Source organism: Lineus longissimus, chromosome 2 (assembly GCF_910592395.1).
Source record: "Lineus longissimus chromosome 2, tnLinLong1.2, whole genome shotgun sequence".
NCBI lineage: Eukaryota > Metazoa > Nemertea > Pilidiophora > Heteronemertea > Lineidae > Lineus > Lineus longissimus.
In genome coordinates, this window is record NC_088309.1 from 1,043,068 (window position 1) to 1,057,623 (window position 14,556).

The 14,556-nt window shown below is 41.5% G+C and overlaps 2 protein-coding genes and 1 long non-coding RNA gene across 4 annotated transcripts; 1 reads left to right on the plus strand and 2 right to left on the minus strand.

The window, feature by feature from the left end:
* The first annotated feature begins 1,584 nt into the window (after nt 1-1,584).
* LOC135500352 (vitamin K epoxide reductase complex subunit 1-like protein 1) lies at nt 1,585-4,152 on the plus strand. 2 transcript variants are annotated; one of them, XM_064791778.1, is made up of 4 exons: nt 1,585-1,659; nt 2,109-2,315; nt 2,536-2,645; nt 3,165-4,152. In XM_064791778.1, exons 1-4 carry the CDS (start codon nt 1,655-1,657, stop codon nt 3,377-3,379), a joined length of 537 nt encoding a protein of 178 aa, XP_064647848.1. In that variant the 5' UTR covers nt 1,585-1,654; the 3' UTR covers nt 3,380-4,152. The 2 variants fall into 2 exon arrangements, with proteins under 2 accessions (XP_064647848.1, XP_064647857.1); XM_064791787.1 differs by lacking the exon at nt 1,585-1,659 and adding an exon at nt 1,859-1,948.
* On the minus strand, nt 3,745-10,885 carry LOC135500345 (mitogen-activated protein kinase 7-like). Its single transcript, XM_064791764.1, has 9 exons — nt 10,719-10,885; nt 9,720-10,271; nt 9,226-9,411; nt 8,567-8,674; nt 7,954-8,162; nt 6,678-7,725; nt 6,201-6,332; nt 4,748-5,927; nt 3,745-4,618 (listed from the first exon to the last, which is right to left on the minus strand). The coding sequence occupies exons 2-9, from the start codon at nt 10,252-10,254 to the stop codon at nt 4,471-4,473; spliced, it is 3,546 nt and encodes a 1,181-aa protein (XP_064647834.1). The 5' UTR covers nt 10,255-10,271; nt 10,719-10,885; the 3' UTR covers nt 3,745-4,470.
* A 520-nt stretch (nt 10,886-11,405) lies between these two features.
* Nucleotides 11,406-14,542, minus strand: LOC135500371 (uncharacterized). Its single transcript, XR_010449436.1, has 3 exons — nt 14,218-14,542; nt 13,722-13,885; nt 11,406-13,322 (listed from the first exon to the last, which is right to left on the minus strand). It is a non-coding gene; the product is annotated as an uncharacterized LOC135500371 (long non-coding RNA).
* Between the last annotated feature and the right edge of the window lie 14 nt (nt 14,543-14,556).

The following is a 14,556-nucleotide window of genomic DNA, read 5'->3' on the forward strand; positions in this document are numbered from 1 at the left end:
CATCGTTACATCCTAACGGCCAATTTACACCATTTGACCTCTGTGACCTTGAAAAGGAGGTCAAATCAAAAACCCGGAGGATATATGATGCACCTTTGCTAGAAGTACCTACCATATTTTTTTCAAAATTTCCCGACTACTATTAAGGGAGATATTGCATATTTTCACTTTTAACGTTTGGCCCCCTGGTGGCCAAACCATGAAACGAATCGGACCGAAACTCAGTCTCCAAGGTGTCATTACATAAGGGTACATGTGTACCAAGTTTCAACTCAATAGCTCTAACAGTTACGAAACGTGCCCTGCTAACGGACGACGGACGACGACGACGACGACGACGACGACGACGACGACGACGACGGACGACGGACGCCACGGTATGGGATAAGCTCACCTCTGCTAAGAGGTGAGCTAAAAAGCCTGAAACTCAGGATACCCTTTCACTAATTCTGATTGGAAAATTCACGGTCCGACACTAATACTTTTTCTCCCAATGCATCCTCGAAAATAGCAGCTGCCGATTCGAACCGTGCGGTTGCCCATAGATGCGGTGGCCCATAGAGGACATGCGTTTATTTTCAATATAATAGAAATTTTTTCTTTTTACAATGCGTTTTTTTCTCTCGAATTACAACCGCCGTCGGATTTATTTCTCACCGCCGAAAAAAATAATAATGCCCACCACCGCGAAAGAAATTAATATCCACCGCGGTGGAAATTAATATCGATCGCGGTGGAAATAATATCCACCGCGGTGGAAATAATATCCACCGCGGGAGCTAATTCGTTATTGACAGCGGGTGGATATTATTTCCACCGCGGTGGATATTATTTCCACCGCGGTGGCGGTGGATATTAATTTCCACCGCGGTGGATATTATTTTCTTTGGCGGTGGTGGGAATTATTATTTTTTACCCGGCGGTGGAAATTATTTTTTTGGCGGTGAGAAATAAATCCGACGGCGGTTGTAATTCGAGAGAAAAAAAACGCATTGTAAAAAGGAAAATTTTCTATTATATTGAAAATAAACGCATGTCCTCTATGGGCCACCGTAGAACCATCCTCGGTAGAACTCGAACGCCCGGAATCAGTATGTGCTGCAGTTTTAAAACTAGTTCTTCAATCTCGATCCGCTGGCTTTCTCAAGGTGATGAGAAGGTGTGTAGGCCTATGTAATTTTTTTTTCACCATCCTTGTTAATCTTGAAGTTAATATAAGGCATAAAGGTGAAGTTTTTCAAATTTGCCTTTACATACAGGGTGTCTCATGCATTGTGCTGCATCAGTCTATGCATGACTGTATGTCTAGACGACGTTGAAACTTGACCAGATGTATTCTACAAGTGACAAGTTATTCAGAAATGTGTATAGATTTGTGTGAGAGTAAGATACTGCCAAGTCTACAGCCGTTGGAACAGGGGTATGCATGAAATGACGTCGCGTCATTTGGAGGCAGGTAGGCCTGGCCTCCTCACCGGCTAGTGAGACCTAGTAATCGAACACGCTTATGTGACAAAATTAGGAAACAACCTCGTTTACCGAAAATGTCTCGGGTAGGAACGAGATTGTACGGCACTGCAGTGACGTTGCTGTTCACGAAAATAAAAACATGGCTGCCGATCATCAAAGTTAAATATTAGTCAGTCAGTGTCTGATGATGTAAGCTATTCGGACTATTTGCTTTCGTTTCTTGGGGTCACCGGTCAGACATGTACATCTTCAAAAAGGCCAAAATATGCTCAAATAGTACCAGTCCGGTGTAGTTTTAGAGGAACGAGTTTACAATCCCCGATCACACCCCAAAAAAAGTCATCGCCATCGGTTGACCCTTGGAGTAATTATCTAATCTTGACAAGATAATTACTCCAAGGTTGACCTCATAGATTGAAAGGTCTTTGTCCTCCAGATCGTTTTTAAATCCTACAGTCCCAGTGAAGTGACTGTCAAGGTATGACTGTTATTGTCAAGACTGATTTTCATCTACCACTACACTAGTGACTAGGCCTATACTTGAGAGTTGACTCCAATCCCTAGTATAGTAGGCCTATATAGTTATTGTCTAGGCATGGGCATGGGCATTTCAAGATCAGTATTCCCAATATTTTCAGCCTGGCTTGCATCGACATCGTCATCATGACAAAATTGGGAGAGATGTTTATTTCCAATGCTACAGACCATACTTTACTCAATACCTTTGGCATTGTGGTCTCAATGTATGCCCTCTATATCGAGGTGAAGAAGGCCAAGGATAAAAACTATGTTGCCATATGTGATATTAGCGACAGGATGAGCTGTTCTAAGGTGCTCACTTCAAAGTAAGTATACAATGATGTATTTTGGTCTGACCGCATCACAGTGTAACAGAGAAGAAACAGTGGAGACTCGAAACCCTGAAGTAATACGCTGTCAGAATCGGAATCTCTTTTCAAACTTATTGATGTGACACTTTGTTTACTCGGGTTTCTCTAGTTTGGAGTAAATCAACTTCAATAGTGACCTCAGCCATTTGATGCGGCACTCCTCTTTCACTTTCAGGTATGGGAAAGGTTTTGGAATTGTTGGACTTCTTGTTGGAAATGACCATTTCCTGAACATGCCAAACTGCATCCTTGGCATCATATTCTATATTTTACAGCTGACACTTGGTAAGTTTTTATCCAAATTCAATGGGGAATGCTTGCACGTCAAATCAGTGACCAAGTGGTGTCTGTATCACATGCTTGTAATGAGAAACTATGCATCCGATGACTAAAACATAGTGTCAGTAGTTGTTTGTAGCATCTTTATTTGTCCAGCAAATATGTTCAACTCTAAATAAGGGCCAGCAATAGTTGGAGAATTTTAATCTAATTCAATAAAGTTGTATTCTGCCTCAAAGAGCAGAGTGACTGTCCCATTCTATGGTCTTTTACTTGAAGTACAAGACAGGGCATTACTTTGCGAGTGCAAGTTTCATGCCACCTTGTATTGGAACTATAGATCGTTGCACTTGATTAGGGACAACGTTTACAAAGACACCGCATCATGTCACGCTACCTGCAATGCATCGTGACGTTGCACCTCTGTAAACGTTGTTCCCAATCAAGTGCATGAATATATATTATGAAGTTTTTTGTGCGCTCAATCGATATCTCCTCAAATTTTCAAAATCTATTTTCTTTCAGGTTATATCGTGGCCCCATGGAGTAATACAGCGCTCTTTTACTTGTCGGTGGCATCTTGTATTGGCTCGCTCTACCTGGCTTGTATCCTCTTCTTCGTCCTGAAAGACATCTGTCTCATCTGTATCACCACCTACTTTATCAACGGAGGACTGCTTTATCTGAACTATGAACGGTTTATGAAGTTGGATCAGATGGATCAAATGGACTTCATGTAGGACAATGAATTGTAGGCGTGTTGACATGCGTTATCACAGATGATGGCGATGCCATGATAAGTACATGTAATAAGCCATGATTATTCTTCAGGTCAACATATCAACAGATATACTGATAGTCCAAGACTGGCCAACACCGCTGTTGTGATTTCGGCGTACCAGTGTGGAAGAAAATTCTCTACCAGTGGAGATTAAATAAGTGTCCTGTCTCAAGGCATGGGTCTCCATTGCCATGACCCTTAATGTTAGACAGTAGGGTAGAACATCACCCTCCACACAGAAACATCAAGCTGTAAAGTATTGCAGAATTGGCTGTTACATTCTCTACTCTTCCTTTCTCAGAATTAGTGAAAAACAAAAATTCATCAATTTTCATCAATTTATTTCTCTTGACAAATTGAGTGAGTTGAACTTTTATCTGTTGAAAGAAGTTCTATACAAATTATAAGGAGCTTGTTGTTTAATGAATATATCAAACATAGACTTGATGAAAAAAGTATAGTTGTGGATTTCTTTTTCAGCTCAGTAAATTGCAAGGATTGTTTCTACTAAGTTCCCACCCATGCAACTTACATGTACATATCAATGTAGATGGATGTGTTGATGTATAAGAGAACTCGCAGTGTCACTGAGCTGTAGACTAATGGTCTCACTTTGATTGTGGACTGGACTTCATGAAAACTAATTGCATGATGCGTAAAGATGATGACGATAATGACCTAATCTTACAAATATTGAACATGAGGACCATTAAAGGCTGTGATTCTCTGTAATCAAGCATGTTCAAGTAATGCTGTAAGGTACTCTCCAACACATTTTGTGATGTAAAGGTGCAAAATAAGAAATATGAAGCCAGCACTAAATGTTTGGGAAAAGGCTGAACAATCTTAGCAGCACATTAGGCCACGTGGCAACAAAGGCCGACGGACATTGAACTACATGTATCTTGGCTGTACATTTGATCTCCATGTACCAAGACGAGCGTCTACAAGTGATTCATTTTTGGACATACACCCACAATTTGACCTTCTTAGTTCCAGACTGTATCACATACCAAAATGTTTGATTTCATGATTCCTGATTTAAACCATTCATTCTGCAAGTGACATGGGTGATCCAAGCCCGAGCTCCTTCTGTAGATCCTCCATCACCTCCTTGGCATCCATGTTGCCACTAACCTCCAACCAATCAGCAAGCAAGGAGGCCGACAACGGGGCAGAGTCGGGCTTGTAGGTACCACTAAAAGACAGAATGAGAAAATAGCCTTCAGAATTGGTGATTTAGAAGAAACTCACGATGATGTGAACAAATTTTTATGATATTCAATGCAATCCAAACACCAGTGACCCTGGATACATGATAACTTACCTCTCTGCTTCCTTGTTAGTGTTGGACTCCATGAACATCTCTGTCAGGATCTGATCCAGGTCCAAACCAACACCGTATCCCTCACCAGTCCCTTTGGGTGTCATGGCCAACACCGGTGGGAAGATATCCTCAACCTGCGACTTTGACAGCTGTTTGGTGAGCAACGAGATGAGATCTTGTGGAAGTGACTGCTGAGGTAGTGGTGTGCTGGTGCTGGCCAGGTCTAAGAAGGGCTCGGAGCGTAATGCTGCACCAGGACTGTCAACTTTTGGCTCGCTTATATTAGGAATGGTGTCCAGCTGACTTAGTAATGGATCGTGTGACGCATCCTGCTGTATGTTCAACCCACCCCTGCCAGGAGACAAGTTCTCTGATCTCAGTTCTTTACCTCCTTTCGGAGAATTACGTAACAGACTTGAGAATACATCATCACAAGGGCTGCTCTCTGCACCACCGACAACGGGGGATGTATTCAGAATGTCAACTAAAACATCACTTTTTGCATCCTGAGAATTTTCCGAACTGCTGTAGGAGAACAAGCTGCCAGGACTTGTCGACTTATTCAAACTGGCATTAGGAAAACCACTTATTTCTGGTGAATAGGATGATGAGTGAACAATTACTTGTGGCTGGTGCTGCATTGAACCTCGAATGTTCTGAGGCTTGGATGGATCAGAGGCATTCACATGCAGAGACCGGCCCAAGACAGCCGAGTTTGGCCAACTGCCAAGCTGTTGTCTGGAGACCATTGAGTTCGGCGGGATGGGGACTTGGACGGATGCAGCTGGAATCTCAGCCACCAAAGTCTGCATAGTGTGCACAGCATCAGATGAATTCTGCATGTTCCCAGCACCATCTATCAACACCATAACATTAGTCTCTCGGCCAGGGTTCGTTGGTACTGCACTAACAGATATACCAGATGTGCTGGAGGAAACAACAGAGGATACACCAACACTTTGATGAGTTTGTCCTGATTCGGTCTGCTGATCACCTCCGAGCGGTTCCACATTTTCATCACAGTTCTTTCTGATAATGGACTCATGTTTCAGTGCTATGAGCTCTGGCAAGTGTTGTCTGATTGGATGCACGAATGGTTTTGTTGTCTGCTGCATACTTGTCCATTTGTTCAGCAGGTCACGGTCCTCATCGGTCAGGAGCAGATCACACTTGGGCTTATCTGGAAGAGATAACGTTTGAAATACATAAGAGATTTGTGCAGAAAGGGCTAGTGAAAGTGGTCATGAAATTTTCAGTAAAACCCTAGTCTTGGGTGGAGTCTTTTACTAGCTCTAGAACAAGTATCAGATAAAACAGACCTTGTTTGTTTCATTTGAAGGATGTAAAAACCCAAATCAAGTGACTGGCTCAGATTCATGACGGATTGGTCCGCGATATCCACAAACCAAACCCTTGAAATCTTAACTGCCCTCACTCAGCCCACGGCTCTTACCTTTCTCCCTTTGTTTCTTCTTCCTCTCCATTGCTTTCTCCAGCTTTTTCTTGCGCCTCTCCTCTCGCTCTTTCTGCCGCGATACAGCTGTAATGGGACGATTCCTACCACCGCCCTCATCTGATGAAGAACCTGGCAATATCAGTAAGATGCACATGTACAATATAGACTTAGTCAGGGACTTCAATTGTCAATAGCCTTATAAGATACTCTATTTTACTTTAATTTTGTTCATTAGCTGTAAAGGGGACTGATGTCACAACCCGTCTGCAACTGCCTTTGAAATCATGCAGCACTCATAAGCCTAGCTTATCAATGATCATTGAACAGAAGTGATATCAAACTGAGTTAGAATCTTGAACTTGAATCTTAGATTGAATTTGACGCGTACAGCCAATGTCATCCCAAAAAGTTCTTTAATTCTACATACGTATAAACATTAAGAGAGTTAAAGGCTTCCAAGTAGCCAATACTTACCTAACTTTTTCCTGTTACCAGCTTGAAGCAAGGCATCTTTTATCCGAGCTTTTGTATCTTCCGATACCGTCGTCTTCTTTGGAGGTGGTCCGATTTGGCTTCCTTTTGGTTGTACAGCAGTGGGAACTTGGGTACCAGGCTTGGGCAGAATAGCAGTCGGCTTCTTCACATCAGTCTCAATAGCTGATGTAGGGATCACAGTAGATGGCATTCCATCGGCTTTTGCACTCAACATTTCTACAGAATCAATTGTCCGTCCATCATTGGACCGAGCACTCAACATTTCAACATCACTAGTTGGGGCTTCTAAAGCGTGCTTGGCACAAATCGTGATATTTTGTAGACCTTTCGGGAACTTTTGAGTGGCAGGTTCACTTGGCTTTTTGAAAAGGCTCTCGGAAGTTTGCTGATGCTGCAGAGTTGAGCCTATTTGATTGACAAACTGGAAAGACAGTGGCGTCTGGTTGGAGTGCACTCCTCCAACAGACCTTGGTTGTAAATGTTCTGGGAGTAAAGACCGCATCGTTTTAGATCCAGAGTGATCAGTTGAAGTTTGAATAACACTGGTCGGCACGGCTTGCGAAGCAGGAACAGACACACTTCTGGCGGAAGAGACCGCAGGGCAAGCTGTATGCCCAGCTAGTCCCATCTGAACAGAGGCATTGCCTAACGGAACAGACTGAACCCCCTGACCTTGCAAGATACCCTGTGTCACCGCAGGAGGCTTTGCAACTTGGTTCTGAAGGTGGGTCATGAAATTTTGAAAGTCTGCTGGCTCATTGACAACTGTCACTGGGGCATTCAGCTTAGCTGGTTGAATGTTGACAGTCTGAGGGTAGTTCAAAATGGCATGAGGAGGTGCAGATCCACCAGCAACAAGAACACCTTCTGCATTAACAACAGGTTCATGTAGATTCTGTGATTCTGTTGTTGTTTGTACTTTGTTTGCTGGAGTCAGTAGTCCACCTGCGACACGTATTTCCTTCGGTTTGTGGTAGTCCATGATTTCAGTCATAATAGCTTGTTTCAAGTCATCTCTGTCCATGGGCTGAAACATTGAGAGAAAATATAAATACTTCACGTCTAGAAAATGAAATTGTAATTGGATTTGGAGTGTCGGTGTTATGAAGACTCAACTATTCGGGGAAATTGAATAGAATTTAATGAATTCAACTTACAACTCTGAATGATAAAGAAAACTCACGAAAACCTTTCAATCCGTGTCTCCTTGTCAAAATGAATCAAGGACCTAAAACTGGTTTACAAGTCCACTCACCTTCTCTTCAAAACTGAAGTCAAACATGGGACAGACAGGTTCGTCATCAGGGTCGTAGTATTTATTCAAGAAGGGATGCTTAAGCGCCTTTTCTGCTGTAATCCTCTCTCTTGGATCAATCACGAGCATCTTACTCAGCAGGTCAATGCTTTTCTTGGACGCCTTCGGATACACTGACTTCCATGGGACTCGTTCCTTGTGACCAAGGCCTACGCAGAAGAAAACACTTGCATGCAGATAACGCAATCAAGAGGGTCATAACTGTACAATGGGTATGTGAACTCATACATGGATGGGTGGGGAAACAATTATACCAATCTGTTCCAATACAACTTTCAAAGGGCTTGTGGGAACCTTTGGCAAAAGAAACTGTGGTGATATATCAGTATCTGTAAACTGAACCCTTTTTCTTCAAAGATTTCTTACGAATGTTAAAAACAAACTAAGACTAGGTTATTCTAAACAAATTACAGAAGACGGTAGAAAAGAACGATGAGGTATGACAAGACTTAGCCTACAGTGTTGCTTGCAATGTAAATTCATAAAGTTCTTAGAGCTTGCAGGCAACTCGACCAATACTACATGTACATGTCATGTGCATCTTCACACCTACTTTTGACAAGTCCTCTGACAATGTCAGACTTGGACTGTTCCATAACCTCCTCTGATGGTGTCCCAAGTGTGCTTATTATCAGCTGGAGTTGGGAAAGGACTTCTCTGCCTGAAACGGACAAGTGGAAATCACATTTCATGCAGACAGAGTCCGTGGCCAACATTCAAGCAAATGTAGAAATTATACAACCTAATTGAATGACAGAACCCAAGTAGATCATTACATCATAGATCCTCTGTAGTTCTCCGCAAAAAGTCTTGACATGGGTCCTTTAGAAACATTCAGAACATGACTATGATTACCGTTTTAACCAAGCCAATAACATAACATCGTTATAACAGAGCAATCAATGTATTAGAATGACACATCATGTCTCCTCTTTTCCCAGAGTTCATGTATCATAAAAATATTGTGTTTTTGGTCGGCTAATCCAAGACTTTAAGGATGTTGCGATCAAAGGCCTCACCTGGCTGAAGACGACACCTGGCCAACAAGCCTAAACGTAGTGGCACACAACAATGCTCAGAAGTTCTGTTGGTGTGATTCTCCTTGGGAGACTATTGCAAAAGAAGGATTGGTATAGTGCATGTATACATGTACTTGTTTTGAGACGACCTGTAAAGAAAGGTCAAATGCCCAGAGAAAATCCTTGCACAAACCTGGGAAAAGTTGCTTTCTCCCAAGCATCTCACCAAAGATGCATCCGACTGACCACATATCTACAGCCGCAGAATAATCAACGAAAGACATGATAAGCTCTGGTGCTCTGTACCAACGTGTCGCAACATACTGCGTCATGAAGATCATGCTGTCATCTTTCTTCGTGGCGACACCACGAGCCATGCCTGAAATTAGAGTTCGAAACTAAATAACTGAGAACTAAAACTGTAGAAGCCAAAATGTTGTCGTCTTTGTTACCAGATACAAGTTATTCTAGAACATTTACCACCAAGTGCCTTTTTAAAGTTTTAGCTGTTAGGGAGAATGTGACACACACATTCGCTCAGTCCCTTCCAGGTTAGGCCAGCTCGAGAAGTTGAGAAACCTGCTTGAATACACAAGATTCCCTGCAAGCTGGGAGACTGCTTCTACAAGGCGTGACACTGTGACATTCACATGGCTAGCGCTTTTCAACTCCACGAACAACACTCACCAAAGTCCCCTACTTTCAATTCACAGTTCTCATTCACCAAGAGGTTACTTGGCTTCAAATCCCGGTGAATGACGCTGGCGGAATGAATATACTTTAGCCCTCGGAGGATCTGGTAGAGGAAGAATCGCACATGCTCCTCAGTCAGCTCTTGATGAGAGTGAATGATTCGATGAAGGTCACTTTCCATCAGGTCCAGCACAACGTAAACATCCTTGAAATCAGCAAGCGATCCTGGAGGTTTTAGAATCTCACGAATCGAAATAACATTGTCGTGTTTGAAATGTTTGAGGATTTTAATCTCCCTGTAAGTTCTTTTGGCCGTGACAACAATATCAAAGACATTTGGGATTTTCTTTATTGCGACTTTGTCCTTTGTTTTCTTATGTTGGGCACAGCAGACGACCCCATAGGCCCCTGAGCCGATATTTTCGATGGGAGTGTAGTCGGTGTTATTCAAGTTGAACTTGACATCCAGGGACCTCTTCTTCAGGGCAAGAAGATTCTTAATCAAGTTGGGATCCTGCAGCTTGCTCATTTTTGTGCTTGAAATTCCTGCAAGCAAAAAACAAATCATTGGCTATAGACATTGCCAGCAACCGACTTGTCCATGACAAACAAGAAGATGATCAATACACCATGTCTTTGCTGAAACCGTCCATTGTATTTCATACATCAAGATAATGAAGAGCTGATACATGCAACATGATGGCTAACATACGTGGTCGGACAGAACAGTGGTAGATTTACGGTATGAGGCCAACTGCAACTCAACCATTATAAGGACTACTGTCAACTCATCACTGACACTGACTGACTTGGTGTCATGCAAGTATAGTTTTGTATGTGTACTATGTACTAATGTAATCTTATTGTACCATACCATACTGCATGCATGTAGAGACTACATACCATATAATATAGGCCTAAGGAGAGAGACTCCGACTCCACTCAGTCAGTCACGTCAGTGAGTCCCCACTTCACAAAATAATTTTTACTTACTTTGCAACACACAAAAATCGATTCCACGGACTCTCAGGCGACAGTCGTTTCTCTATTACAATACATCAATGGCAAATCAGGAAATCAGGATTACATAGCGCGTAAACAGGATGTTCACATCACGAATTTTTGAGAAAGACTGAAACAGCCACCATTCTTGCCATTGAGGTAATACCCCGGTTACTATTTTTAGAATAGTGACGTCAATGTGATTTCTGTGGTCTATGGGATACCAACACTGCAAGTTTTTGAAAAATACAGCATGTCCCAGAAAAATCTTCATTACAATTTAGGGGTGTCTAAATTCGTCCTTTTTTACTTATAGCTGCCTCTTCTTTGGGTAAGAATGGGTCAAAGTCATGAAGTTGGAGAATATTTAGAAGGCAATATGACATGGTCTGGATGGGCGATGTAATGGATTGGAATGGACAGGACCAAGGACCAGAGACCTGATCTCCCTCGCAGAGACACTACTATAGTGCCACAAAGTCAAGCCTATAGTGTCACCACAACATACACAATGGCTTCATTGGTGTGGGATAGACAGATGGACACCTTCCTCGTTGCATGGTATTGAGTACAGGGACTTGAATTACTTGTACCCGTATGACCTGTAAGCTCCAGGATGAAAATTAAATACAACATAACAACTTTTTTTTTTCACAAGAAATTTTATGATATATTTTAAACATGATAAAAGCATTTTGTAGTCTTACAATTTCATAAGCAATTACTTACAATATATTGGCAATAATACTCGAGATTCTAAACAAAAAAGTATTCCGAAAAACAACAACAAAATGCAGATACAAAACTTTGTACGGCTTGACATTTTCTACCTGATCTCAAATGTGGATCTGCGTGGTAAATGTTTGACTTCAGATAGCTCGCAATCTTTTCAAATTGTTAAAACTCGGGGCAAGAAACAATATCACCAACTGCACTGTTGAACAGATAATGCCAAGTTTTTAAAACGAGTACTACAAATATGTACTTGTACATACATGACTCAATAAACTAAGAAAATTACATACAATTGAAACTACTTCCATCCTGACACAATACAAACAATTAAAGTGTCTTGTCCCGCTCAAAGTGCTGTTCTCAACAACTCTGAGCATTAACTAGGCTATGAAGTTCCTCCTATCCCTGTAATGGTTGACCAGATCCGCTATAAACACAGGGTTTTTTTATCAAAAGTAAATGGACCTTGGTTTTTTGGATTGACAGACATAACATAAGTACTGTATCTAATTTGTCCAAAACCGTAAGTCACATGGTAACACTCTATATAAGAACCTCTCGAGAACCATACACGACACGAGATTTCCAGTGATACTTCCTTCGACCATCATAACTCTTATACCAATCTTGGACTTCCATGTCTGAATGTCTGCAATTGGGCAATTATATGAGTGGGCAATACGATCAGACTCAACATCAACAGAGTTTCAAGGAACATTGACATAAGAAGACTGAATTTTATCTTCAACCAGCTGATAGTATCATAAATGTGACAGTAACATTTGAAAACTTCTTAATCAAATAATGAGCTTCTTTTTTTGGCACTGCCATTGGCATCTCATTTACATATATCTACAAAATACACATGCAATATTGTTTCTGGAACTTACAACAATTTAGTGTTTTTTTACTTATCAATGTATACAAAACAAAGATAAGACAGTTTAACAGCATAAAACAAAGATTCATGTACATTAAATGCACCTCCCTAACATTGTATAGCAAACATGACAAAGCTGGCAGACCAAGCAACCTGTAGAGGGAGGAAGAGAATGAGGAAAGGAGTAGAAAAGCAACTTCAAATACTGGTACATTGCATAGAAACACCACCACTACCAGACACTGTGAAAGATGGAGAATTAAAGCAAGCACATTCTAAATACATGTACATGTACATTGAATTGAATGGGAAAAAAACCCATGGATGCTACATACCTGGTAAACTTTGTCATAAACTGTGGTTTGATTGACTTTCTGATAACTTATCAACTAACTCTACCCCGCTGATGGATCCCAAAAGGTCAAAGATAAAAAGAATTTTCAACAAATTTTTACACTGGTCCATGAAATTGAATATATATTTTAGTATTGTGGCCTCAGGGCCAATAGAATCCTTTCCCCAGACATTTGAAGGCATGTGTGGTAAGGGTGAAAGGCACTTCTTTGGTGTCTTTCATATCTCAGTATTATCTGCCACATTGTTGCCCCAGTCGGCCTACCGATTGGTGTATTGAATTAGATGGACCATTGGGTTTACTTCTAAACTATTCAATTTAAACCTTACTAAACAATTTAGGGAGCTCTGAACAGCCTACAAGCCAACACATAAAAGTAACATATGGCAGTTTTTTAAAAAGCAGTCCAATAAGTAAAGATTCCATACACTGCAGCTGGACACACCCTTTTCCTCATGCACCGAGCGAGCCACAATAACATCATCTCGTAGATTAATGGCCTCTTTACCGATTTTGCCTTTCGATGATCTTGTTTGTCTGTTTTCCCACATTAGACAGCGATTGGATTCCATGTGATACAGCATCAATATCTCTATGGAGTTGACCAGGACTGCTGAAGTTACACCTGAAATGCAAGGCTAGTAGTTTCAGTAAAGCAGAAGAATCCACAAGAATTCCCAGCAGAGATCACTCAGAGGTCAGCATGTAAAGCTCACTATCACCTTTTATGACAAGGCATACTTGGCTCACTGGATCACCTAAAGAATTCTTTTGGAGAACAATCAGTAATAATTGCTTTGGCCACAGAGTTCACAATGCAGATCAATCAGTAAGTATTGTCGCAGGGACAATGTCAATGATAAATGAAGGGACACACACTGGATCATTTCCAAGTCCATGGTGTACGGTACTAGAAGTGCAGGTATTGAAGGGTGTTGGATTAAGTGCATTTCAGTGATCCCGGTTCCTCTGGTTGTATCTTTTACTTTCAAATTTTCTAATACAAGTTCATGGTGTTCTTTACCTCTTTGGTTGAAACCTATTCAACCTGACTGACTGAGGAGATTCTACCACATTTGGCTCCTTTGGTGTGCGATTCTGAATTCTCATTGACCTTCTTAGTGTGCTTGCTGGAGTGTTTGGCGCACTGTTAAGTCGCTTTCTACGTCTTATTGAAGAGCGCATTTTCTGCAAAAAAGAGAACAGCATGTACCATAACAATTAACAGTAGCATTAGAGGTCAACGATACAAGGAGGATCATATGTATTTCTTTCTGTTTTACATTCAGAGTTAGAAACAAGACACTCCTGCAACTTGTGGCAGTTCATGATTGATGGAAGAATAATTAGGATGACAAATGGGTTGTGCCTCAATGACTCTAAAACTATACCATGATTATGTGAAGTAGCCTATATAGGCCTACTCTAGTCTAGATACTCAAATTGTTGTCCAGCCGCCGTGCTCGGCCGTCGTTAAGAATCATCATCAGCATGCATGATACGACCCATGACAGACCTACCTGTCTAATGCTGCCGAACGTATTACGCAGCAAACTGGCAACCTTTAAGCTGGAGTCAGATTGCCCTCCTCTACGCATTCGCACTCGAACGGTTTCTGAAACTTGCGTGACACTGACCGTTTGTTCATTTTGTTTTACATTTTTTTCTTCTGAATTTAAAGTTTCAATTCGTTTGTACGAACTGGTGGGGAACCTATTTTCTTTTGCCTCTTGTACATTGTACCTTCCCCCTCTCCGAAAGCTCAACGCTTTTCTAACCAATGCCATAATAATGTGCAAAAATGAAGTTTAGCAAGGGGGCAAAAATGAAAAATCGAATTTGGAAGACTGCGCGCGCGC

Bases quoted from the DNA above. Each gene is read 5' to 3' on its own strand.
- LOC135500352 (XM_064791778.1), top strand. The intron at 2,316-2,535 runs GTAAGTATACAA...TTTCACTTTCAG, and splicing joins TCTAAGGTGCTCACTTCAAA to GTATGGGAAAGGTTTTGGAA. The intron at 2,646-3,164 runs GTAAGTTTTTAT...ATTTTCTTTCAG, and splicing joins TATTTTACAGCTGACACTTG to GTTATATCGTGGCCCCATGG.
- LOC135500345 (XM_064791764.1), bottom strand. From the start codon at position 10,254: ATGAGCAAGCTGCAGGATCCCAACTTGATTAAGAATCTTCTTGCCCTG. The intron at 8,163-8,566 runs GTAGGTGTGAAG...TCTTCTGCGTAG, and splicing joins TGTCAGAGGACTTGTCAAAA to GCCTTGGTCACAAGGAACGA. The intron at 6,333-6,677 runs GTAAGTATTGGC...TGATATTGCCAG, and splicing joins TGGTAACAGGAAAAAGTTAG to GTTCTTCATCAGATGAGGGC.